General features: G+C 37.0%; 1 protein-coding gene across 2 annotated transcripts in view; it reads left to right on the top strand.

Annotated features, from left to right (window-relative positions):
- The window catches only part of FAF1 (Fas associated factor 1), a 173,425-nt gene that overhangs the window by 99,636 nt on the left and 46,300 nt on the right, over positions 1-27,489 (top strand). For both annotated transcript variants that reach the window (XM_068406641.1, XM_068406642.1), the window contains exons 9-12: positions 14,154-14,249; positions 15,920-16,046; positions 16,984-17,047; positions 17,972-18,053. In XM_068406641.1, the coding sequence (XP_068262742.1) occupies positions 14,154-14,249; positions 15,920-16,046; positions 16,984-17,047; positions 17,972-18,053 (369 nt within the window). The remainder of the gene's footprint in view (positions 1-14,153; positions 14,250-15,919; positions 16,047-16,983; positions 17,048-17,971; positions 18,054-27,489) is intronic.

Raw genomic sequence — 27,489 nt, 5'->3', positions numbered from 1 at the left:
AATTGCCTCTGCTGATCAAATTGCACTCAGCCAGAGTTTAACCTATAACTGTATCCTGTTAAAAAGTTTTCATTCCCTACACTATCGGAGCTTCATCTTAGAGTTCCCTTCATACCTTCATCAAACACTGTATCGTCACAGAAACATCTCTGAATGACAGTGTGTTTGGTGGAGCTGCCCTGCAGCCTGTTTGTGCTCGAGCAGGCAGAGTTCCTCTTTCAGGAGTACTTACAAAGGGCACGGTTTGGTATAAGGCAGTAGGAGCTGAGGTTCTTGGAGTGCTCAATGGAGAAAGAGGGAGAGAGACTTCAGATTCAGATAACAGAAGTGGTCTTATTTAGGTGCTCTAACTCACCTTGCAGAAACTAAAATATTCATTTCAGTGCCAAGACATGGAAGGACTACATTTACTTTGTGCCCTGCTGAGAGAAACTAGCAAGAGCTATTATCAAAGACTCCTTTTCTCTTCAGTCATTTAATAGTAGCAGCTTCTTTTTTATTCTGTGCTCTTGGAGAGCAGAATAGGAAGTGATAATCTCCTTGGAATACAGCAGACACCTGTTTGGTAAGTGGTAATTGCATTATTCCCGGAGGATTATCACAGTGGTGCTTGTTTCTTTTGTAATGAAACTCTGCTACATAAGCAGAGCAGAGCTTCACTAGAAGATGTATGAAAATCCTTTGCAACAGATTGAAAATGTTTGGGACTCTGTAAAAAGCGTTTCACTTTAAGTAAGTGTATAGTAAGTGGGCTTGCTGTGTAATAGCAGAAGAAGGCTATGTAAAATTACAGCATCACTTTTGTTGTTTTATATGTGAGTGAGAATGTTTGCTGTTTCTAGAACTTCACTTAGGGTTTGTTCTAATTGTGTGCAGAGCCTGATATAATAGTCTCAAATGCTTCCTTTAAAAAAAATTGGTTCTTAAATAATGTTAAATTAGTCCATAGATAACTCTTTAAATGCTTAAATGGAGCTAATTTGTTCTTCTGTTGGGATTTTTTTGTTGAAGTCCAATGAACTGTTGATAAAATGTGGAACCAAGAAAATTTTAGTTGATAAATCTATTTTAGACAAGTAACTTCCTCTAGCAAGCAAGAAAAAGGCTCTGTTTTCAATAGCCATCACTGGATTGGATTACTTTTCTAAATGTAGTTACTGCCCAGTGGTCAAAACATAGGCCTGAGGTGGATTTATAGCTCTGCAGACTTTACTTATGACATTTAATTAAACACTTAAGCAACTCAAGTCTTCTCATTTCTAAGAGGAGGCCTGAGATTTAATGCTGAACTTTCATGAAAGTCAGAGAAAAGTAGCTACATGGCCTCAGCTGGATTTCAGTAGAAACTGGCCACCTTGTTTTTGTTAGATGGCTAAGAAAATCCAGGCTCGAATGTTGGGAACGATTCATGTTTGTCTAGTCCTTAGAGGTCTCCGAATAGACAAGACCCTTTATAAATGCTTAATTTTTAGTTATTTATATTCCTTATCTTTTGCTTGTCACACTTGAAACTATTATACATCAACCAAGCACGTTCAATATGTAGTTACACTGAATGAATGAAATTAATGCATTTTTAGCTGCAGCTGTCCCAACCCAACAACTTACCATTTAAGAATACTAAAATATTGTTTAATATTAATATGATTTATTATTTCTAGTTTTGAACCTTTTTCCTTTAATTGAGGAGGATATGTACTCAGTGCTTTTAATTCTGATGGTATAAACAGCTAAAGACCTTTTCATGTATTCCAGATAACGGAAATGGGAAATAAGAAACAATCATCCTTTTCAGAAGCTCATTTTTAGAAGCCAGTAACACCGTAATTTCAAAAGGTTAACATTGCAAAAATCCAATTCCTCGAAAAGTGATATCCAGGAAGAAGTGGCAGCATAAAAAGCCTATCAGTGTTTGAACCATTTGTTGGAAGCACTGTGGCTAGCACAACTGCTTGAACTCTGCCAAGGAATTATATAGTGCTGGAAACATATCCAGGCACTCTTCTGTTTGCCATCCAAAGCGTTGTACAATGCTGTGAAGTAAATGGCATCTCACCGTAGACCAGAAACGTGCCAAGTATTTGGCTGATACTCTTTGTGAATGCAAAGCAGTTCCCAAGATGTATCTGTGAATATCTGTGGGCAATATGTGAACTGGATGAATCAAATTGGTTGTTGTTTTTACTGTTGCTTATTATTTCACTTACAATTGTTTCTTACCTTAAAAATCTGTTTATTGGTTTTCTATCTCTTCTGAATATCAAAAAATAGGCAATTGGTGATCAGACTTAGAACGAACAATATTATTATACCCTCTTCTGTGGCAATTACATAGTTACTTAAAGGAAATATCAGAAGCCTAACAGACACTGTTTCAACGCAGAAGCCAGCAAATGAAACAGGACAATGTTAGTACCTTGATTACTTTTCAGCCCTTACACTATGAAGAATTTTGAGGAAAGGAAATATAGGAAGACAGGTTAACTCTGTTTAAGTGTTTTTGCAGTTGTTACGAGCCTGAATCCATGTTAAATGCAGCTGAATTTTTCATAGTTGCAATTAGAGTATCAAAAATAAGGGTAAGCAGTATCACAAAATGCCATAACCAGACTGTAAAGCCTGTGATGGTGCTCAGAGAACTGATGGGTGAGTGGATGCTGGCGCTTGCCCACATTTTCAGGTACTAGCGGGATTCTCATCCTTTTTTCTTACAGACCTTTTCTTTTGTTTACCTTGATCCTCCTCTCCTTTTGCAACATGAAATGGATGAATGCTTTGACTCCTTGTATTTGTTGTCACCCAGAGGCAGTCTTGTCTAGCTTGGGAAAGGTTTAGGAATCCCAGTTTATCTATGAATAACAATCTATTAGTCATATTAGATCTTGTTTTGGTGAGAGAATATTTATTTTCAGTTCCAGAGACATTCAGGCATGTACTGTGTGTTACAACTTGTTCCCGGGCATATATGTTTTATAGATCAATTCACACAGGTGTACTTATTAATAAACTCACTTAACCAATTTACATGCGTAAGTTTTAACTACCGAGTAATTAGTGAAAGCATTGCCGAGGAACTGGAAATTTGGGAAATGTGTCATTATTTGCATATCAGTATAAAGCAATTACTAAATTAAAGAGTGCACGTTGTGACAAACATGAAGCTCCTTTACTGTTGCTTTGTCAGTGCACATTAACATCAACTTGATGTGAAAGCCTGGCTTTCTGTGCATGAACTGAAAATCCTAAGGCAGAAGTACACAATGAATCACCCAGAGTTCGGAGCCTAGCACTCTGAATTGCCTTGGGGTTCAGACTGAGGAAAGAAAAAACTGATGTAAAAGACCATTGAGAAAACGTATCAGTGGAAAGTAATTAACTCAAGATCCACAATTAGCCTCATGGTCTATACTTAACTGTGTTCCAGGTCTTTCAGCGTTTATTTAATTCTGTTACCCTGTGTTTCAAATAGCTGCAAATGGCTTGGCAGATTTTTCATCCTTTTTAATATTTACAGTTTTTGTCTAAGAAGAAGAATGAGCTCTGTAAGTGATCATGGGTATTTATTTTGGTCTCTGAAGCATATCTCTTTCTTAGTAGAATCTGTTGTACAAGGAAATATTATTTCCTTTTTGTTTCCTTTAAATATATTTGTGGTTTGAAGCAACATTAAGTACTACAATATCCTTCTGCTTTAATTCCTGACTTGCCTAACTAGGCTTAATCAAATGAGAAATAATCAAAATCAAGGATCATTTTCTCTTTCATTCAGCTAGCAAACGAGAGTGATGGATTCACAGTAATATGACTGGTGATTAACGGCAACCGTAGCAAAAGTTGGCATGTGTGTTCAACCAGCGTACTGGAGCTGAGTGTTCCCAGAGGACCAGACACAACTTTTTCTCAAGCTTGTACAGAAACTCTCAGTAGTGTTTTGTGAAGCTTGCTGTATCGTGATTGTTGCTGTGGCTTCAGCATCCCTCATCTGGGATCTGTCTTGAAAGACACAAGTGGCCCGCTCACTGTGCCAGGGACTCTTCTCCACCCTCCCTCCTCCCAGCCCATGTGCTGTTTATCCACAAGTTGATTCCAGAGCATCTTCACTGTGCTGCTGCCTTCAGCACATTGTGTAAAGATCTCCCAGAGTTGTGCCTTTATACTGCAGCAGAAGGAATAAGATACGTACGTTTGATATGCAACCTTTTGGAATAAACTGCAGAAGGATTTTGGAGAATTAAGCAAAGTAATCTCCTAATCCTAATCTAAAGAATGTATCAAAGTTTTTTGAATTTATTAATATTTAAAACACCTTTTTTCAGTTCAGATCTTTTTAAACTTTTGGGTTCTGTGTTCTAACTCTAGCATTCCTTTGTGATTTTAGTCTTCATTATAGTTCAAAGATCTACAATAGGGACATCACTGAAATCCCTGGAATGAATTTCCTACAACCTGTGTTGACAGGTTTAAATTACGTACTCTGACACTGTTCTTGTGCCTGGATTAGAAACTTTTTTCCAAGTTAAACCTGCGATAAGTAATTGTCACAGCGCGCTGGCACAATGCTAATTTGAAGTGACATGTCCAAACTGGCCTCAGTAACATGAAGAACCCTAACAGGTGTGAGGGGTGGATCTTCCCATGGGCCCTGATGAACTTCTAACAGGGGAAAAATAGTAGAAAAAGTGAAATGAACCTTGAATAAAGCTGTCAGCAGTAATTATCTCAACAACACTTTGTGAGGAGTTAAAATAAGCATTGCTGATTTATAACCTGAACACACTCCACCCTAGAGATTTTTTTCATCCAGTTAGTGTTTAAAATGAAATGTTGAATACCTGTCAAGATGTTTTTTGTGTTGAAGATGCGTAACGAAAATTAAGTTATTTTCCAGAGGAAGTTAATTTCAAGAGCTGTCAAATTTTTTAAACTCTTCTGTTCATTTTAATATTTGTACAATAGTTTAATAAAGACAGACAAACCTAGAGCATACTTGACTGTTTTTCCCAGCTAATGCTATTTGATGTCAAAAGACAAAGTGGCTAATGTAGAATTACATCCACTTTTTATTGTTTTTCAAGGAGGAATAAGGGTTTGCGTGATAGTAGATGAGCTTTGGTTGGTTGATTTATTTTTTTAGATTATGTACTAAACTTGAATAGCAAGTCTTGTTGACCAGTATAGACTGAAGAGAGCCCTTCAGTTCTGTATAGTAAATCTCAGAGTTTTGTAATTAATTTCATAGTACAAAAAAAAAGGTCGTTTCAGTAAATTTCAAAAAAAATGCATTTGATAGACTTTTTTTTAAATTTGAATGTATCTTCATTTTACAGTGGGACACTTGCTCGTTGTTGCTGTGATAACACTTGTTTTATGTATACAATGTATTTCAGTATGGATAGAAGTAATTTTACAGTCTGTTACTAATGGAAGAATACTTGCTAGCTTTGAGAAAAGAGCAAAGCAAAAGATAAACATTAATTCACAGAAAACCTTTAATCCCTTGAAGTTTCAAACATTACTTTTAAACACGAACATGTGTGAATTCTTAAATCATCTATCCCATTGACTTTGTGAGATTATACACTGAAAACAAGATAGATTATTTAACGTATAATTGTACAGCAATAAGTGATGGGTTTGGCAGTGTTGAGCACCTATTTGTTCCCAAGGAATTTAGTGAGGGTTTGTCTGAGCACAACAGGCTGCCCTGTTAGTAATGCTTGGTTAAACACTGAGAACTAGAGCCATGGCAAGAACAACCTCATATGAATGATCTCTCATGTCATAGAATCATTTTTCTTAAAATGATGATACTCTGAGTATCCTCAGAAATAGCATGAACTGCTTCAGAGTCCACCACCTCCTTCCTGTGTGGACTGGTTTCTATGTGTTTGGATCTCCAGCCAGGAAAGAGCGTGGAGCCATCTGATACTCACTGGACAATCACAAAAAATTGCCGAAGAGTTCCCACACTCTTGCTTCCCCTGCTTCAATATTCATATTCAAGGGCTGTGCTGGATGCATTTAGAAACCACAGTTTTCTTCAACTGTTTGTATAATGGAAAACTTCCCACTCTTACATTTCAAGTGTGGAAGCAAAACTTCCTCTGCCATCATTCACGTGCTCTACCTCTTCTCCCTCCCTTTTACACTTTGATTTTTCCTATATGCAACATTAACTGCTGTCTCTCTTTCACCACACAAATATTCCTTGCTTTAGGTTTTGCTCGTTTCTTTAATCTCGAAAAAGATAGGTTACAAAAGAAAAATGGTAATGCTAGTGAGCTGGGAGCAGCAGCCTCAGCTGTGGAGCAGCCTGACCAGTCTTGCTCCAATGGTAAGCAGAATGACTTCTTTTCTAGGCATTTCAAACGGATTGTTTGGTAATTTGTTCCTGTGTGTTTCTGGGGAGTAACGTTTCTGGGGAGTAATGTTGCACTGATCTGCAGTCCCCTACATCACCCTGAGATTCTGACTTAAAGATCTGAGGTCTGAGGCATAGGTCTGTGCCTTCATCTAGCCCTGCTGAGAAAGTGTTTCTCCCTAATTTCCCATTCTGCACGGTTAGTGTGGTAATCTTTTTGAACAGGGAACTTAATTTGTCTAGTGAGGAGAGATAGATGACATCTTGTTAGGTGAGGAAAAATGAATTTGTTTGAATTCTTCTGAGATCTGCTTATCAAGAAGAAGGGATTAGCAATGACAAATATGCCTTGCAGACATCTAAACTGAAGTTTGTCTAGACTAGGCAGCGAGAGAATTTCTCACTTACCACAGTATTACCTACCCTGGCTGAATGGATAGAGAATGGACTGAACCTGGAGATACAGAAAGGCTCCTTTGCAGGAGCCATGCTATTTATCCAAGACATAGAAAACTGATGCATTGTTTTGTCTTATTTATTACCTTACTACTCTTGGCACACTTGGGCTATGAATGTGTTTGATTCCTAATATGCCTAGTGTCCAAACTCAGCTAGCAGTACCACATGCATATAAAGTATGATGGAAAAACTAGGACAGAAATGTTCCTTCTCAAGCTTTTTGTTCCTTCTCAAACTTCCTATACTAGTATTCAAAAAAGACTGGATTTTTTTCCCTAGCTTCAAGAAAAAGCAGACGTACTGAAATCTGTAGTGTCATTGACGTTTATCATACTCAGGGAATTAGCATATGCTATAACAGAAAGTCAAACAACAGAATAGTAAGTTTAAGATGAAAACTGAAATGCTTGATAAAGCTTCTTCCTCACCTCTCTATCCTTACCCTTTCTTTTACTCGATGAGGGGGGAAAAAGGCATCATAGTAATTACTCCAAGCAGAAAAAGGATCAAATTATATGGAAGTGAGATTTTCACAGTGCAAACACCTGCCAGTCATTGAGTATTTTGCGACAGGCACCTCTGTCTTCAGTTATTTTGAATAATTGAACATGGCGTGTTATGAAATGTACTTGGTCGTGTTTGTTTCTTTATACATTAGCCATGTATCAGTGAGTAAACCAGTAAATGAAAAAGCTAAGCAACTCACATTTTGAGCACAGTGAAAGAGCTGTCACATGGAGTATTTGAACCAGGATTAGGTTTCAGTCTGTAGGCAACAGTGCGTTCATTTCTGATTTAAGAATTTCTTGTGTGATATATGTATATTATGAATCTCCAGATGTGTACCACAGCCTGATATGCAGCCTCTAGAAAGAGCTGTTGTTCAGCTGATGACCTCCTGATTTATAAATATTATTTTGGAATATCATTTCCATGTTTATTAATATATTTGTTTCTAACATGAAACCGCAACTAGCTAATATTAACAAGCTAGTTAATGGCCAAAGTACTAAATAGTGGCCACGAATGTCTGTTAGATTTCAGAGCTGGTATGTACTGCAGTCATAATTATCAAGGGTGGTTAGAAGTTTTTAGTTGTGGTAGAATTCACCTTGTTAAAACAGCTCTGATTCAAAGGCTATTCAAGCTTAGCATGAACTTCTATTCTTAATTAGTTAACTTTTTACTCACAATGACTTTACAACACTTCTGATAATACTCTGAATGTTGCTGTCATACTGTTATGGTTTCCAGAGCCAAAGAAAGGTTTTTAAGTTGCAAGATGTTTGCATAATCTCTATCAAAATTTGACTTCACAGGGCGAGTAATAATATTTTTGGCGTATTTTTTCTGGAGACAACCTTCTCTTAAGCAGTGAACCGGTTGTACAATGATAACAGTGAAGACATAAAACATTCTCAAACTGATACTGAGATAACAGAGAGCTACTGCCGTTACTGACTTGTGGAGGTTGTTTACCCAGCTACAACTCCATACTATAATGCGTGCTAACAGCAGAGCTATCTGCAGCACAAACAGATACTCTGCGGGCTTGATTTTTGCTCTTGCTCAACAAGGAGAAAACAGGCATTGCCAGTTTTAACCAGAATTAATATCGATACCCAGAACATTAAATGTAAATGTGGAATTGATTGGATGTGGTGCTCTAAAGATATTGCATTACAGAGAGACAGATGGGAAAGGCGCTGCACTGGGTGGAGCGCATCGTTGTCTTGGGCTAATTGTGAGAGCTACAGCAAACAGAAATTAGAGATGCCGGCCTGAAAGGTTTGGGATTAGGTAATCTGAGTGTTTCTTAACTGCTTTAGATTATAAAAAAAAAAGGCTAAATTATGCAATTTGTATGCTAAACCTGCCTACCCCCCATTTGAATATGTGCAAGTTTTAATTCTACCTGTTCAACATTATAGAGTCTGAAAGGATGCATTAGAAAGCGTGTACCTTCTTGGCAGTTACACATGGAGTGACATCTTTGGGAAGGTTTCTTTCTGTGGCTTCTTCCATCCAGCTGTGCTAGTGAGTGCAGCTGGAAAGCTGGAACTGTAATTTTACTTAACTATTTTTCAGGATGCTGGAACTGAAGGGCAGGTTAAGACTTCCTTTTGCCTAATATACAACAAGCTGACCTTGAGTAGGACTGGGAATTAGTCTGCTTTTTATGGGAGATTTATGAAGGAGGGTCAAGTATTGGAAAACATGCTTTTTTCTTGTACACCAGAATTTTGTTTGCTTACCTTATTTGTGAGTATTAAAGGCAGAAAACATGGATTATTTTCTTTTACCTCAGGAGGAAATCACGCTGTGAGAATTCCCCCACTTAGTTTTCTATTGAAGTAGATTATATATAGCCAAACACAATTCTGCATTAGACGTACAGCTAATTGAATAATCGACTGATTCATAGAAGTCAAGTAATACAATTACATTTCTTTTTATGATCTTTTTATGTTAAAAATCCAGCAGGTACGTCCACTGCAAGTTTTTTGTTCTGGTTTAGGTTTGCCATCGTTAGTTAATGCCTGTTGCTTCACTTGCTGTGCATGAGCAAATGAAATCTAGCATCATTGATAGGCTCCTCTCTTTTGCAAATGGATCAAGTGTTCTGTGAATTTTTGTTCTGATGCTTTGTAAGGTTTATAGTTTGGCCTTTGAATTTCTGAGAGCAAATGATCAAGAATCTCTAGTTTATGTCCAAAAAATGATATTGGAGAAGAAAATATTTTGCCGTGGAAAAATACCACTCCAGTGAGTTGGAAAAGATTCTTCATTTGAGCAGCTCAAACAATAAAGATAGTTACCATGTTACAGTGACTGAAATTGTTTCTCATTTTAAGTGGTCTTTTAAACAGTCAAAAACTGTTTTTTAAAATTGAGAACTACCAGGTGATACAGCTGAAGGGGGCTGCATTTAATAACTTGCCTTGGTTGACAGGAACAATAGTAAGTGCCTGTATGTTTAGATAGATAGATACATTAATGTGCATTAAAGCAAATCAAACAAGCAGAACTCCTACACACTCCAAAAGCTCAAAACTCTCACTACTCTTGTAGCAATCAAATACTTAACAAAGAGCACAAAAGAAATCAATATTCCCACTTTCCCTTGAGTATTATCACTTATGCTTGCTTGTTTTCAGTGGTTCTTGTTGAAAGAGCTACATCCTTCTAGAGAAAAGGAATCCCTTGATGACAAGTATCCTGTGAACAGCACAACCTCTCAAGTCATGCAAAAGCAGGTCCATTACATACCTGCAGCTCTCTTCTTCTGCAAGGTGACATGGTTTGCAGGCTTGTCTTGCCTACTGCACCTGTGAAACTCTGGAGTTCCTGGGGAAGTCTCCTGCTGCTGATGACAGCGGTAGGGAGTTTGATTTGCTCCAGAGCCATCTGGTATGGAAGCTGTTCTACTAAAGAGCATTGACTCTCTTGGCAGCAATTTGGCAGGTCATCCTCCATCTCATCCCTCTGGAAAGGCCATACTTTGCAATGATAAGCACTGAGAGGATAATATAATTTCTCTAATGGAAAAGTCTGTAAATGATGTGCTTCAAGGGCCTGCCTGTTTTCCTACCGTAATTTATTTTCTAAAGTATGTTCTGGCTTAAATACAGGCAGCTTAGTGGCAAGAAGAGTTGTCTTAGTGTTCTATTCTGGTTAATGAACTGCTAGAGAGATTTGTTTCTGTATTTACATGGAGCAAAGAGTGAACGTTTCCAAAATGACTGTGATAGTCGAGGATGAGGAAGAAGGTCCCGTTCTTTACAGGTTATTGCTTTAAGCTGGCCACTTTGGATGTCCAAATATATTCTATAAGGTATTAGAAAGCTCTTAGAGCTTGCCTTCATGCTTTCCTCATTAGATACGGTTGGCATTAGAAGCTCATTTGAAGCACTGTTTTTCTCCATCAGCATGTGGCTGAATATGAGGAGGACCAATTTGTCATATCCGATTACTGGTTTCCTGATGCAGTACACCGAGCTTATAATTTTTGTATCAGCATTTCTCAGTGGAGAGGGTTCTTCAGTTGCGGTTCTCTGCTGGCATCATTCCTTCATGTTCCTACTACTGTTTATCTTTCTCAGATCTTCAGTGCCTTGATTAAATATCTCTGTACTGGTACAAGAGACTGAGTTTGCTCCTTCATTTGTAATTTCAGAAATCTGCAAGAGTGGGAGTTAAGTTGTGCCAACAAACTCTTTCTAGAAGATTGCAAGCTTGTAAGATTATGGACTCGTAATTTTTGCTGTTATTTTGAGCATGCGACAGCTCTCAGTGATTTCTTTCCCTGCTGCAGACATATTTGTGTAATGTTGTTTTGCCTATTTCTGATTCTGTTTCACTTTCCACCTCATGTACCTTTCAGCTGTGAGACCTTTTGAGTAGGGATTTGCACATGTGTACGTTTACTGCCTAGAAAAATGGACTACCCTTATTTATTTTTACTTGCTGCCAAGACTCCTGCATATGCATCTTTCAGTGTCTCTTCGTGTGCACGCGAAAGCCATTCGCGTCAAGCTATAGTACTTGTGTAACGGTCGTTTTCCTGCAGAAAAAGAAAATATTCTGAAAAGTTAGTGACTTTTGAGTTTTTGCACAATCAGATGGGTTCACGAGTTGAGAATATGGGTAATCAGGTACTTGGGCTACAAACCAACATTTTCAGTTTTGGAGTTAGTAAAAAGATTTTGTCTATTCCCATGGGAAGATGGCTGCGACACAGAGATTCATATAGCTGATGTACTGCAACCCTCTTTGGCAGCAGGCAGGTGCAGTATTTAGAAAGAAAAACTCTCCAAGAGCAGCCTGACATCTAAACAGTTCTTGCCGCTGAGACACTGCAGCAGGTGCTCCCATCAGTAAAGTGGTCTGCATTCAAAATGTTTGTAAAAGTTGAGTTTTGCTATCCATGGCACTGGACTGAGCTGCCTGGAAAGCAATCTTTTGCTTAGTGTTGATGTTTTTATGATTTCCAAAATAAAGAGTAAACCTTCTGGTACAAGAGACTTTTTTGAGAGAACACTTTCTCCTTTATCTTAGAATGAAGATAACTTAGTTCTAGAGAAATGTTCCTGCTGCTGGATTATTTTGAAATGAAAAGCAGAGCTTCTGTTTGTCCTAGCCTTTCCCTTGCAAGAAAACTTCTCAAAAAAAAGCCAAAGGGGAGGGCGATTTCTCACACAAACGTGCACAAAACCCCCGACATTCCAGCAGCTGTCTGGGGAGTAGGATGAAATACGCTCTGATGTCGAACGCCTTCTGCTGTTAGCTCAATTTTGAGAGATGCTTTGACACTATAATATAGGGTTGCAAATTGGAATTGCAACACCCTGCTATTGGGCCAAGTGATGAAGCAGCACAATAACTGCTTGCTTGATCTTACCACTCTTTCTTTCATGTGTATGTAAAAGATCTTGGGAGCCTTTCCAGGCATCTGTCAGTATTTGATGCTGTTAGATAGGGAACTTCAGTCTGTGTGTGGTTAGTGTGCATGAGGTTTACCAGTATTTTATGCAGTGTGGTAACTACAGGGCAAAGTTTCAGGTTTTATAACAGTCGAGTATGTTTATTATTAAAAGTTTATAAAAATACTAATTAAACTGGTGGATTATTACAGAGAATACAGTTCTTATGCTCTTGTCACAGGAGCTTCATAGGTAATTGGTCTTGACCTGTATGTCGTCTTTAATATTTCATTTGCTCCAGAGTATTATTACTTACTTCCGTTAAGATGATATCTGGCTCTTTATGCAGCTAAACTTCTGTTTAACCTTGCTATGAGAATGTGACAGTAGGCTAGTTCAGACAGGTTGACATTCATTTGGTAACCAGCCTGCTTGAACCTGCAGCAAATTAAATCTTTGTGAGTTCTAGCAGACAAGTGATAAAGTCATTCTGAATTATGTATAAAAATAAACGGGGTATTTTCAGTGCTCATGGCAGTAAATGAAATTTAAGGCTTATGATTTGTTCTTCGGTTTCTGTTAAGGATGATTGAAATTTATTTTGCCTTAATGTTTTTACAGTCTAAGTAGGAGGATGCTGTATGTCTGAAACACATAATGTGTCTCATTCTGTGCCCCACAAAAATAGTAATAATTTCTATAGGATCTAGAAGATCTTTTTCTGCCGTCTGCTTCTTCTGAAGGAACCATTAGAAACAATATTTTAAACGTACAGCCAGAACTATCTTCCTCAATGTCACTAAGAATTGTACAGCATCAAATATTTTGTTATTGCCAAAATGAATCGGCTAGCTTTATTTAAGAGCTATTCACATTGTAAATTTAGCCCACATGTTATCAAGATAGGGCTTAGGTGCTTCTGAAGATTCTACTTGTGGTCATCAACCTCCCTTGCCCAGGATGATGCACTTTCCAGAGGAGGGCAGTAGGCTGGGTGTACACTTACGCTGTGTAAAGGAGCGTGTGAAGGGTGCTTGAAATGCAAGGATGGCACAGACTCGTAGAAGAGCGTACAATTCTCATTTTTAGTCATATCGATTAGCACATTTTTAAATGCAGTGTAGGCTCAGATCTTCAAATATTATTGTTGCGTGTTTGCAGGCATCTAATAATTTTGGGTTTTAAATGATGCCAGCTTTTTTCAATTTGCTGTCATGTTAGTTTTAAAAAGTTGAGATTTAGGCATACAGCAACAGGCAAAAGTGCTGTTTCTGTTGGCACTGGTTAATGAACATCTATTCTGTCTTTGCTGACTGCAATTTTACCAGCATTGTTGGGTTTGTGTTATGTCCTTGTTCGTGTGAGAAACATGCCATGGGCCTTTGACATTAATAATGACCAAGATGGAGATGAAATGTGGTTTTCAAGTAGGCACCGTGATTGTGTCTTTTACAACGTCTGTTCTTTCAAGAGAACTAATTTTATTTTTCTAGAGGACTTAACTGTTTTAATTCGTTGTATCAGTACCTGTCATCTTCATTTTAACATTTGCTTATTGATTAGGAAGGAAAAATTTACATTTAATTCAAGGCATACCACTGTAAAAGTTATCATGTACAAATAATGGTTTAAACTTCAGGAGCGATTTAGGAGATAATAACAATTCAAGACAGTTTTGAGTTTGCAATTCCATTTAGGTTGTTTTGATACTCTGTGCATACATGCCTGTAAAACTCCATTGTTGTTTCTTTGAATATTTTTATGTAAGAAATCATTTTCATTTTCCAGGCTTCTTTCTTTGTTTGTCTTCTGCAATGCAGTCTTCAGTTTGAATCTCGAAGACTCTTAAAAAAAAGACAACCCTCAACTGAGACTATGGCTTTAATAAACGATCATTGCTTTGTTTGTAGATGACTCTAGCTGTATCGGGACTGACTTTTCCTTGCCATCGACTTACAGTTGGAAGAAGATCTTCACCTGTACAAACGAGGGAACAGTCAGAGGAGGTAAGAACAACATCTTTAACAAGTATACGCTAGGAAGGAGCAGGGAAAGCTCATTTTGTATGGTCACTGTCCCTTCTGTTGTCAAATATGTCAGTAGAATTGCATCTTAAAAGAATCAATTTACAATTTCTGTAACATGTAATTGTGACAAAGTAAGGAACTGAGTAAATGAGTCATCAAAAAAAAAAGAGGAAAAACAAAGTAAGCAAGCCACAAGTTACTAAGCATTGAAAAATACTCCAAATTTAAACAAAAGGCTGAAAATATGTTTTAGGATTAGCAGAAAGAGATGTTTGCAGACTGTGTAAACTCTCATTTTGTTGATTCTGTTAATAGTTTGGGTTAAAATTTCCAATGCCTTTGTCCTTCCTCAAAATCAATTTAATATAAGCTGTTTCCCATTTTTCACCCACACACTTTTCTTACCATTTTATTTAGAGAACTTTAGCACATAAGGTTTGTCTTGCTGCACAAAAAGGGTGTGTTTCAGTCTGCTCAGCTCAGTTGAGTTGGCAAGACGTAACTGTGAGGTACGGTCAGAATGCAAGCCTGGATATATGCTGTTGGATAGTTGTTAAAAATTAGAGAATGGTGAGACAATGCTGTTGTAGCTGTACCTGAACCACTTAGCAGGTTAAATAGATGGGTATTGTTTTCTCCTGGGATCTGCCAGCATAACTGTATCATTGCTTCTTTACTTCGTTCTTTCAAAATTATCTGAGTTTGTCCACCTTGTAGAATTTTCATTCAGAAAATGTTCTTCATTTGAAGTTCTTAATGTGTAGCTGTTGTAGGGAGAGATCCAGCATGTTTTGAGCTCTTTGCTTCTCTCGTGGTCATTTGCATGCTGGAGCTGATATCTCGCATTCCACAATACGCTTAGTTGCACCTTCAGGGGTTCATGTAAATTTTATGTACTATCACCATAACTCTAGGTCAAGTGGAGTTGTTCATGAAAAGAAGTCAGTTTAGAGGCAAGGTAACACTGAAGAGTTAAACCCAAGGTTTTTCTGAGCTGTTTTATGTTTCAAAGGACATGAAATCCAAAAGATCTGATGATGGGAGTTGGAGACACAGATTGGACCTTAGCTCCTTGCACAAAAATTTTTATTTCTCTCTTTTATATTGGTATGCCAAATAAATCAGCCTGTCGTTCAACATGCCATAGTCTGGTGTGCCAAGTTAGGACTACAGGTGCTAAATTTATATGTCAGAGATTGGAATGCAATAGATAAGTACCTTTCCAAGGACTGTCACCCACCATGCAAGTATTGCTAAAGTAGATTGTATCTGGATATCTAAAATTATTGATAGATTGTGTGGGTTTTCTCACTCTTTCTTATGCAGTTAAACCAGCTGTAGTACCATTAGATGGAAAATAGCATTAACTTTGCTCAACTGTGTGTATACAGAGCCAGTTCCTTAGTTATTAAATAATACATTTTGTCACATAATATTGCTCTGCCAGCCAGACTTCTAGTAAAAATTAGATCTTATTTATAAAAAGCAATCTGATAACGTTGTATAAAATAGTAAAATAAAATGCAGTATATCAAGTGTTTTTATAGAAATGTCTAAGTATTTTTCGGTATGTATGTATTTCGTCTTTCACTGAAGATGATGTCTGTAATAGAGGGTTATGGTGGATTTGGGGTTTTGTTTTTATGTAGCAATGCACCGATGTTCATATGGTTAGTGACAGTGATGGAGATGACTTTGAAGATGCTACAGAGTTTGGAGTTGATGATGGAGAAATGTTTGGAGTAGCATCATCTGCCTTGAGGAAATCGCCAATGAGTAAGAGTTGACAGTTAACTTACAATTAACTGGTGATTGTATAGCACTAGTGAATGCAGAGAAGTAACATGGGTCTGCATAGTAAGAAACAGGGAAGTATCTTTTGATAGGAACATTAGAATTCATCATGTCTGATGGATGTATCAAATGAAAATACTGCAAACATAACTGGCCACTATGAAAGCATCTCCCCATGGAGGAAGTTTAACCTTATGATTTTAGTTTATAGTTGAAGAGTAATTAACTCAGAGAAATTATGATCTTTAACCAAATGTTCCTGTAAATAACTAGATTTCCAGTTCCCTGTTTTGAAAACTCTATAGATTTTAGCTTCAGCGTCTTGTGGTGATGAATATTTTTAGTCATTTACATTAAACAACTTTCTCAGTGATTATTTGCCCTTGAATTATGAAAAGGATTGAGCAGGAGCACTCAGTTGTCTCCTATATGCAATTCTATATACTCTTTATTTACTTGAGGCTTGCATTAGTGTTATTACCTTAGAAGTTTTTTGACAGCAAATACATATAATAATACGGAAAACTTTTTAACGGGAAGTTTAAACGAAAAAGAAAAGAAAGAAAGAAAAAGAAAAGTAACTAGCAATATAGCGGGTCAAGCCTTTCAAGCCAGTCCTTTCATTTTAATGTATTAAAGTAAGTCCAGAGTGTTAGCTCTGAACAAGTGATATATCACATTACACTGGACCTGAGGATTTTACTGTTTGGAAAGCCTGAATATATTCATGAGAGCGTCTGGAAATTTCATGTCTTTCCAAAGGTTCATAGTCAATAGTCATCCATGAAATTTATATCGTCTCTTGGTAACCACTTCAGTAAGCTGTCAACATAAAAAATCTATGAAGCAAGTGAGTTCGCATATTAAAATCTGTTTCCATAAGGTTGCATTTAATTTATATTTATCTTTTTTTTTTAAGTGCCAGAAAATGCTGAAAATGAAGGAGATGCCTTATTACAATTTACAGCAGAGTTTTCTTCAAGGTAAGCTTAGCCTATTAACTGTGCAATTCTTGTTACAAACTAAGTAAAATTTAGTAAATAATGAAAATAAAAATAAACCAAATGTACATATTTTCTTGTGTGTTCATAGCATATTTAGGCATCCTAATCTGAATTATTTTAAGCTTAACTTTGTTAGAATTGTTTCTGAAATAAAATTATTTTTCAGTCCAAGTTAGAGTGACAGATTCTTGCCTTATTTAATTTGTCACTAATTAATACCATTACTTAATTATGTAATGGTCCAGAAGGATGATAAAGACTGTGATTATGTATAGTAAAGTTAATATGATATACAGGAGCAGAAAAGCTGAGACTGATTAATATTGAAAAATATATACAGAGTTGCAATAAGATTTTTCACAATAATGAAGTGGTTGGATAAATCTCTACTTTTAACAAAATACAGAAATGCTGCTTTTTTTTTAACTTTATACCACCAAATCATGCATTGTTAAACAGTTGCAACATCTCATCAAATAGCTAGAAGCTGCAAAGTAATCCAAAGTTTATATGCCTTCTGTTTTCACTCCTCTGTGATGAAATGTTCATTTATATATATGAGATGCATTAATGTGTAATACAAGAATAGCTTTCAATTAACCTTTGAGAAAATAATAGAGAGGAAATAAGTTATGGTTGAAAAATTGTATAGAACTTAAGGTGTATGTAAACAGGCAGTTTTTACGATAAAATTGATAAGATGGCAGTTAGTTACTTTGAGCTTTTGAATGTTGGGGAACAGATGGCTTTTACAGGACAGAAGGGAAATATTTAGAAGCGTAGTACTTCATCTTTCTAAAGGTTTAGCCAATGCATTTTATTTACAGAGTATTTGAAGAGATAGAATATTGAAATTACTTATTTTCGTCATTTTTTATTAATTGGAAATTTTATCTCAAATAGATATGGTGACTGTCATCCTGTTTATTTTATTGGATCATTAGAGGCTGCTTTTCAAGAAGCCTTCTATGGGAAAGCTAGAGATGTAAGTGTGTATTGAAATTACTTTCATATAGGGGGAAAATGGAAATCACTGTAAATGTTTCACCTTTATTTTAAAAAAGGTAAACTACATTTTGGAGCTATCTTAGTTTTATTGTTTGTGAAGAGTTATACTCATTTAGTTGACTAACTAAAATACTTACCTTGGTTGTTGTTGAAATTACAGTGAATAACTCATGCTTTCTAATCATTCAGGCTGTATTTTTATTGAAGTCCTTTAGTCATCAGAGCTCCTCTTTTTCTTCTCCCCCCGCCCCCGCCTCCCTTTTCTTCCTGAAATAATGGTGTCTTACCACCACATGACACTGGCTGTGAGTGACAAGTTCAACGTTGCATGTTGGTGACTCCTTTGAAGGATGGTTAATGAAATTGTAAATTTAAATTGAAAGGTCTCTGAAATACAGTGCGCTTTTTTCCCCTTTGTACAGCCTTTTTCTGCCAAGTAAATTCCAGTACTAAGGTTTGGTTATTTAGTTTTTCTGTACATCCAACCAGACATCTCAAGTTTCTGTTATTCCATGCACAGTTTTAAAATCAGTATTTTAATAAAATTAGAGTGGGGATAGTTTATTTAAGTTTTGGTGACTTGAATTCACTAAGGAGAAACCCAAACCCCTGCATAATTAAGCATAGATAAAGCTGAAACACAAACAAGAAAATCATGCTGTTTAAATTTACTTTTTGTTGTCTTGATAGATATTTGATTTTAAAATGAAGAATGTTTTGGCTCCCTGTAGTTATTCATATTGAAAGGAGCAGCTATGTTATATTAGGGGCTGTTACGATAAGTGTGCAGTGTTATGAATCTACACTGTGTAGCTTAAGTTAACACATACTTAACATGTTGTGTGCACAGATAGTTTTTTCACACTCTAAGTTTAGTGAATATTTTCATGTCTTTGTGCAGATTTTAGAGCATAAATGGATACAGAATAATTCAGTGGCAAAGTATTAATTAATAATAACTCATTAAAGTTATTAATGCATGTTTAAAAGAAATCAAATTATTAATTCAACAAGAAAAGTGAGTTAGGAAGTTCACTTTGTGTCATTTCATCAGAAACGGTTGACAGTGTATCAGTATAATAATGGATGAGAGCCCATTAGGAGCTTTCATAAATATTTTTTTTTATACCTGTAAGTGTGATATTAATGTAGTACAGTTTAGTTTTTTAGTACTCGAAGTACTTCATACACCACTAACATAGCACATCTGAAATTCATATTACCTTACATTTCTAGTATTATGTGATGTAGTCAGAGCAGGTCCTCATCAGGATAAAGTTATATACTTAGGAAAGTATTATTTTTGTGGCTCTTTTCTTTAATATTTTTTTCTCAGAATATTGCCTTAATTTTTGAACGCCCTTCCCCCTAGCTACCCTGTGGAATAACATTATTTTTATTGTAACATTCTGATTTAAAGAAAGGTATGAGAATGTATATATACCATTTATTTTTACTGTGTTTTTCCTGTTACAAATAAGTTTTTTCAGTACTGCTTCCTGGAATTCATAATTGAGGAAAGGGATATGTTATTTTATATTTTTATAATTGCATTTCATGCAATAATTCCATATGTATATCAGTGTAAGAAAAAAGCCTAGGATAAATTGCAACCTGTATGTCTTGTCTTCTAATTTATACTGTGGAGGGCACTTAATTTTACCAGGGCAACAGATGAGCTTCAGGCACCAGCATTCTTCACTTGAAGTGAGAAATTGAGTTCCAAGAGTAAATAAAAACAAGATTGAAGGTTTAAATCCTCTGCTAGGCTTTTTGAACTTATATACTCATTAAATGTTTATTGGAGTGGTGGGATTACGAAGGATTTGGGTAGCTTCATCAACTGGTATATACTTAATCACTAAGTAAAACACTACATTTGATAGAGTGTTTCTCACGATGCCACTCTCAATCCATCTTAATGAAAACCGCTTCAAACTGATTTAATTTGAGAGCACTTGGCAGCTTGAGTGCTCAGAGAACTTAGCCTTTTCTTGACAAATTCTCAACACTGTCCAGAGCAGAAGGTGCACTCTGCAGTTCAGGCCTAGTGAGACAGCCATCAGCTACATTTTTAATCTATATTGTGGATAATTTTTCCCTCAAAAAGATCACAATATATGTAAACTTGAAGCCTCTTTGCAGAAATATTTTAGTTTGAGTTATTTTAAGAAAATTAACTTACATCAGAACATGGGTTAAAATTCTTTTCAAGAAAATAGATGTTTTTCTGTTACATCTTAGTGTCTGTCATTTTCTTGTGTTGGAAAGGATGATAATTCATAGTTGCTGAAGGAAAAAGTTACTTGAGAAAGAAATACCTTGTAAAAAAGTTTAATGTTTGTCCGTCACCTGTATTTTGTTTAGCTTTTATTATTGTAGTTTTTCCATTCGAGTCTTTAGATAGTGAAGATGAACATGCATGATGGGTATCTTTGTTCCTTTAGAGCAAGTGCTACCATGATAGTGCCAGTTCTAGGTAGGAGAGATGGAAGGAGGTCAAGTGTAGCTCTACTTTAAAACCTGTATATCTCTTTAGCACAAAAATACGATAGCCAAGATATAGAGCTTTGCCCTCAACAGCCGGTGTCCTTGGCAATGAAATCCCCAGTTACCTCCTGCAGCCTGATAGTTCAGGGCATTGCGTATTCATTTCCAAGGCTTGCTGTGCATACAACACAAGAAAATATTTTCATTATTGATTTTTTTTAATTGGGTCGGGAAGAGAAAGAGAGACAGAGGTTTATTAAATTAGCAAATAAGTTCTTCCTTTGTGAAATTTTTCCTCAATTTATTGTGCCAATTGGAAAGAAGCATTTCTGTTATATTGCTTTATGAAGAACAAGCTTACTCTTGCTCAAGTAGCTGCACTATCGTAGAAATACCTAAACCAGATGCCATGGAATAAATCTTGTAATGGACAGTTTTAAACTAGACGTTTGGGGGAGGTTTCTTTGTGACTGAAAGCAGTTTGTGGGTGCCCTGTGTTCTGAAACATCAGGGGGCTTATCCGAACTTGGAGCTGTGTTGTTATTAATACAAGATCTTAATCGCTATATTGAATCTCACTGAGCTATTTACTCGAATAATACTGAAGTATTTTCTTTTATTGGAGCTTGTTTGCCTTTTCATTTTTATAGGTGGTTGCTACTCTTTTATTATGAGAAAGAATAAAGACATCCATTTTACCTTTTCAGGAGCTCTTATCTTTGTATGCCTCCATCACATCACCTCCTGCTCCTTTCTCAACCCTTCTGTCCACTGACTTTTAATAAATATGTGAAACATCTCTCTTAGCACAGATTGGTATTATCACCTCAATATATATTCCTGCATACTGAAAATGAACCATGCTTTTCTTCTCCTCGAATTCTGTCTTTTAGGTTCAATGTTGTGGCTGCACCATCCCTCTCACATGTGGATACTTTATTTTCTGAATACCTAGAAGAAAGTATGCTCCGTGATCTGGCACGTTCAGATAAAAGCTGCTTTTATAGCAGAATATTCCTTCATACAGGGCTTTCTGTATTTTTATTTTTATTTGTCTTTCATTTTTATCTGTGTAACTCAGAAAACTGTCCTTGTTATAGTTTCAGCTAATTAAGTTTATGCTGAACTTCATGCAGAAAAAAGATTCACAGAGATAATTATTCTGATTTCTGTTAGAGCACATTATAGAAACAGCATTGACTGCTCTCCAGTCTTCTTGTCTGTCCTGGTTTGGACTAGGACAGAACCAATTTTCCTTTCAGTACTTTTTCCTTTCAATTAAGTTTCTTCTAAGTAACTGCACTTTCTGAAGTTGACTACATATTTTTCAGACAGCATCTGCTTCTAGAAGTGATAATGCTTGAAGTTTATTGTTATTACTAAGGTAATGGTAGGAATAGTATGCAGAAAGACTCTTGCTTATACTTATTCCTATAGAAACCAAAGTCATTGCTAAATTTCTTACAGTCCACAGGTGAAAAGGTGTAAACAGATCGCGCTTGTGGGGAGGAGCGGACAGGACAGGTGACCCAAAATTGACCAACAAAGTATTCCATCCCATACACGTCATACTCAGTTTAAAGCTGAGGGATCACGAGGGTCTTGCTCTCTTCTTCTATGGCTGGTGTCCAAAGAGGACTCTGTCCGTTCTCCTGCCTTCAACCCCAATCTGTGCGTTCCTGAATCCAGTTCCTGTCTGCCGCTGAGTCCGGTCCGGGACTTCCCGGAGCCTGCCCTGCAGCATCAGTGGTGACTTGATCGTCATCGCGGGAGGGGGGGAGCTTGATCTTGGTTTTGTATATGTTGGTATATATTTAATTATTTCCATTAACATTATTATACTCTTTTTCATTGTTGTAGTTTATTAAAACTGTTTTAACTTTCCAACCCTTAAGTTTCTCTCCCTTCTCTCCTTTCCTTCCCCGGAGACCATCTGTCACCCATGTAATAGCCAGTCCAGCTTTAAACTTTGACATTGTCTCAGAAGAGAAATTTGAAGTCTCTCTTTTAGATGCTACCTCGTGTAGAGAGAGGTTCTGAATCCCAGTTGCAGGATAGCTTTTTGGTTTAGTCTTTGTCATCTTTTTTCCCACCCCATTTATTCCCTAAATAAAGAGTGTTGTCAAGGAGTACAGCTTCACCATCATCTTTTACTTTGACTCCAGGCACATTTCAAATCAAGTCAAATTGCTACTCCTACATTTGATAAGGGGCTTGATCATGTTGTGTATCCTAGGTGTGCTTTGAAAATGCATCTGTAGTTGAGCTGTATGAGGGTCCTAGATGGAGAAATTACTACTTTACAGATTCTGATTAAGCATAAGTAATCTGAACCCTAATCTACATGGTCTGGTTGAAACTGTAGAGGACAAGTACAGAGGTAAACCTCTAGGTTCCTGGGAAGAGTAAAGCAGCTACTCTATCGTAGATGTCAATACATAAATTCCAGTTAAGTCCCATGTTAGTCATCTACATTTTCTTTCCAGTCTTGCCTTATGTATGTGTTAGCAGTTCTGTCCTTTCGTTCTTAAATTAATTCTGAAGTTGTGGATAACTATTGTTTAGACATTTTTGCTACAACATACCAGCTTAGTAGTCTCGCTGTGTGCCTACACAGCATTTATTCTTCATATCTGAAGAATAGCTTCGTCTTTCATATCTGAAAGGTTAGTCCTGGGTCTAGGTCTCTCTTCAGCATCCTCTGTACTTGATATTAAATAATGGAAGTTTTTTGAAATTGTCTGCCACACTCTACATTTCCTCCTCTTTCAAAGCCTATAATTTATAGATCTTAGTTGAGTTTGGGTTTAATACTAGATATTCTTTGCAATATGTAAGATATCACTACAAGTTCAATTGATTGAAACAGACATACAACAGTATAATAGGATCAAATAGTTGGAAGATTTTGTAGACTAAATCAAGCTTAAAATAAACCACACCTTTACCTGGAAGAGTGGTTAGCCATTTGAACAGCTTACCATGGTTTATATGGATTCTCCATCACTGGTGTTTTTTTGGACTAGATGTTTTACTGAAAGACAAAATTACTGAAAGATTAAATTAGGAATTAGATTAGGGATGTCTTATGCCATGTATAATACAAAAGACCAGATCCAAAGATTATGGGGATCATCTCACTCTCACTTTAGGAACCTGTGGGGTACAGTTTAGTTCAGATCCTCTTCTGCAAGGCTAGAGGCTGGTTAGTGCCCCTTGTCTCTCTGTCTTTGGTGTCTGTCTCCTTTCTTTTGACTGGTGCAGGGGAATTTAATAATGCTTATCTTCAACAGTTTTGTTCTGTTAGGTTTAATACACAGACAAGGCTTCCTATGAGTCTTCATCTGCCCTTTTCCTGCTTTGATCCTTTTTCAAAGTGCAGTAAATTCGAAGGTGTATCACCTTGGTGTTAGAGAAAGTTTGCATTCTGCTTAGGGAAAAAAGGATTGTGCGTGATAGAGTAGCTCTGTCCAAGAAGAGTGATCATATGATCTCCAGGATCACCCTAGACAGGTGGGTCAGACTGTACACTTCAAAGGCTTAAAGATGTGCAAATGTGTCCCTTTGTTCATTTGAATTAGCTCTCACTACATAAAACCTAGAGGAAAAACTAAGATCTTGATTTGTTAAGCTACCAGCTTGAAAGAACATTTCTGACTCCAGCAGGTGTTACATCATGAACATTTTTGTCTCAGTCATTACTTGAACTTGTAAACCTGAGATTCAGAAATAACCATTTAGGTCTGTAGTTTTGCTGACCCTGATAACTGTATTGCTATTCTCATTCAAGTTCATATTCTTCTGAGGTATCTAAGCTATTCACATTATTAGGACCTGGCTGAGAAGCTTGGATATCCCATTACACAGTGATTATCAATTTAGTTGCTCAACCTTATGGAGATCTGTGTTTCTGCCTCAGTGACTCCTTCTCCTTAATTTCTTCTAATTTTGTACAAAGTGTATGAAGTTTGAATTTTGTACAAACTTGTATGAAGTTCCAAACTGCAGCAATGGCCAAGTGGACGGCATAGCCGTTTTGGTACATAGGACAGATATTTAATGTGTTAGTTTCATGTATGGGAGCGTACGTGCATGTTAGATCTCTTGGTCAGGTGCATCAGTTTATGTGGCAGGAGGCTGCTGTACTTTGGATGATGTGGCAGAGAGGTTTCATGGTGCAAGGCTCAGCTGGGAGGACTGTGCCTCTCGGGGAGCTGCCTGGCTGCAGTGCAGTGTCCATCTACAGCTCGCGTTTCCTTCCAGGGTGCCACATGCCCAGCGTATTCCATCAACAGATCAAAATCTGCAGCGCTTCACTGCAAATACATAGTGGTGGGGGTGAGGCAAGGCTAACTGAGTCTCATGCAGTCTGAATGCAACAGAGGTTGTAGAAAAAAATGCTTGAGCTCTGGATTTTTAAGGTATTTAGGTAACCAAGATGCTGAAAACAGTTAGTGCCTCTTTCTCATGGCCTTTTTTCCTCTGAAATAAAATGAAATTCAGAGCTTAGACTTCAGGTTTTTAGGACCTTAAGTGTCTTATTGACATTGATGACGCTTAGACTCCCAAGTACGTTTGTAAATCTGGGCCCCTTCTGAAAATTCCAGTGCATGACTGCCTGATCTTCCACATACTCTGAAAAATACGTCTCTTGATGGCTTCAGTTCCTGAAGTCCTGAGGCCTTTGGAAGTCCATCAGCTATTCAGTACTTAAAACCTTTTCAGTATCCCATACCTTCATAGGGACTAGCAAAAGTTCTTCCCCATTGGGTCTTTTTTCTTGGTTAAAGTTTTATGCTAAATATATAACCCCTGAGTCATTATATTTTTGAGAAATCCAACACAGAAAAGACTAATGCTCCATTAGTAGGCTTCTTTTATGGAAGTCAAGACTGTTGAACAGTTTAGTAAGCCTGTTTTATTAGTATAGACTAAAAAACTCCCAGTATTAGTCATCACAGAATCCTGGAATTTACTGATTTTTCAAAGGCTTGAAATAAAACCAACAAAACCCTGCTTATAAATACATACTACTGTGGGATAGTAAAAAAACCCAAACAAACCACACAACAGCAACAACAACAACAAACTCCAAGCTGTGAGCCTTTTGCAATAATGCGTTTTTCCGAGGAAAAAATATCTCTGGCTTCCACTAAGCTTTTTTTGAAATCATGTTACAGCACTTCGGTTCCTCCTGCTACCTCTTTTCATTTGTCCTAGCACTATGCCTGTGCCTGACCTTAACGTTTTATATGAATTACCAGACACAAGTACAGTCTTTTATATGTGATGGAGTTTGGTCTTTGCATGGTGAGATTTGTTGATGCAACAAAAATTACATTCACTTGTAAAGTAGCTCAGTGTAAATGTCTATTGTGTATGTGCCTGTTTTGTTTACTAGAACTTGTCCCTAAATCTTCAAGCCTAAAACTGTACATATTTTGAAACATTCTGTTGTGTCGAATCTCATATTTAACAGTTTCATGGGGTTGTTTCTTTGGAAGTAGAAGTGTTTCTCAAGAGCCCTTTTTTCTATCCGCTCCCAGTGAAAAGAGGAGAGCAAAGCCATCCGCTTACCACAAAGCAGTGCCACCACAAAGGAAAGATTAAGGGTTTAGAGAGAGGTCAATGTGGGTTTTTCTCTAACTAAACACTTTCCTAAAGTTTCCTTGTGGAAAAAATAATGAAGTCATCTCAGAGTTTTTAAAGAATTTTTATTTCTTTTTCACCGTCTGCATTCGCTTGTCTTCTCAGCATGGATGTTTAATCTTTCTAGGCTTTGTGAATTGGTCCAAATGAATAAGTGGTGAGCTGTCTCTCTAGGAGCTAGAGGCTTATTCTAAGGCCCTAATCACTGAGTAAACACATCTTTGCCCTCCCTCTCTTACAACTGCTATATAATAGTTGAGATTCTAGCACAGTAACCTGGATATTGCAGGGATCGACGCTTTGAAATGCAGAATGGCTGATCCTCAAGAACAGACAGTGCCTGATCTTCCCCTGCCTCTTTCTTCTTTTTAAATTAAATATCACCACAGAAATGCTGTTTTATTGCTTGATCTTGTGCATCAGTGCCCTGGATTTTCAAGTTTAGTTTCAGTCAACGTTGTTGGCTGCACTTATATGGATCTCTGCATGTTGGGCTATTAATGGCCTTTCCTGGCACATGGGTACGTAGTTCTGAAGAACATTTAAATTAAATTAGACAAACATTAATGCGAATTACTAATCCCTTTCCCAAAGTCTAATGTTCAAATGTATTCTTCTTTTTATAAACAGTCATTAAGTTTTATCCAAAGCCAGTATATCAGGTGATAGCCATATGGGTTTTTCACAAAGACAGCTTGTCTCAAAATTGCATCCCATGTCTTGCTATATCAATACACACCAATATGTAGTGTTCAGTGTTACTTCTGATGAAGAGAGTTGAAATGACTTTAAATACAAGTTCGAAAATAGCATTTACCGTATTGTCTCAGCAAATATGTTCAAGTAGGATTTTAAAATAAAGTAATATATATGGGCATGGGGGACTGGAAAGTTGTAGTTTGCTGAATCGTACTTATACTTCATTGAATACTAGATATAGGATCATGGTCCTTAACTAGCTTATAGTTTCCCTATATTTTCCTCAGTCTGCTTTATGTCTTTACATACGCATAGAATCGCTTTCCAAAAAGTGGTCTGAGATTACCATGGCTGACAGCGAAGCTCAACTATTATCTGATAGGGTTTCAGAAGAAAACAGCACAGATAGGGTGAAGGGTAACGGTTTTAAACTGAAAGAGGGTAGATTTATATTAGATATTAGGAAGAAATTCTTTACTGTGAGGGTGGTGAGACACTGGCCCAGGTTGCCCAGAGCAGCTGTGGATGCCCCCTCCCTGGCAGTGTTCAAGGCCAGGTTGGATGGGGCTTGGAGC

This window comes from Nyctibius grandis, chromosome 8 (genome assembly GCF_013368605.1).
Source record: "Nyctibius grandis isolate bNycGra1 chromosome 8, bNycGra1.pri, whole genome shotgun sequence".
Lineage (NCBI taxonomy): Eukaryota > Metazoa > Chordata > Aves > Nyctibiiformes > Nyctibiidae > Nyctibius > Nyctibius grandis.
Note: the sequence above shows the minus strand (reverse complement) of the source record. Positions and strands in the feature narration are given on the sequence as shown.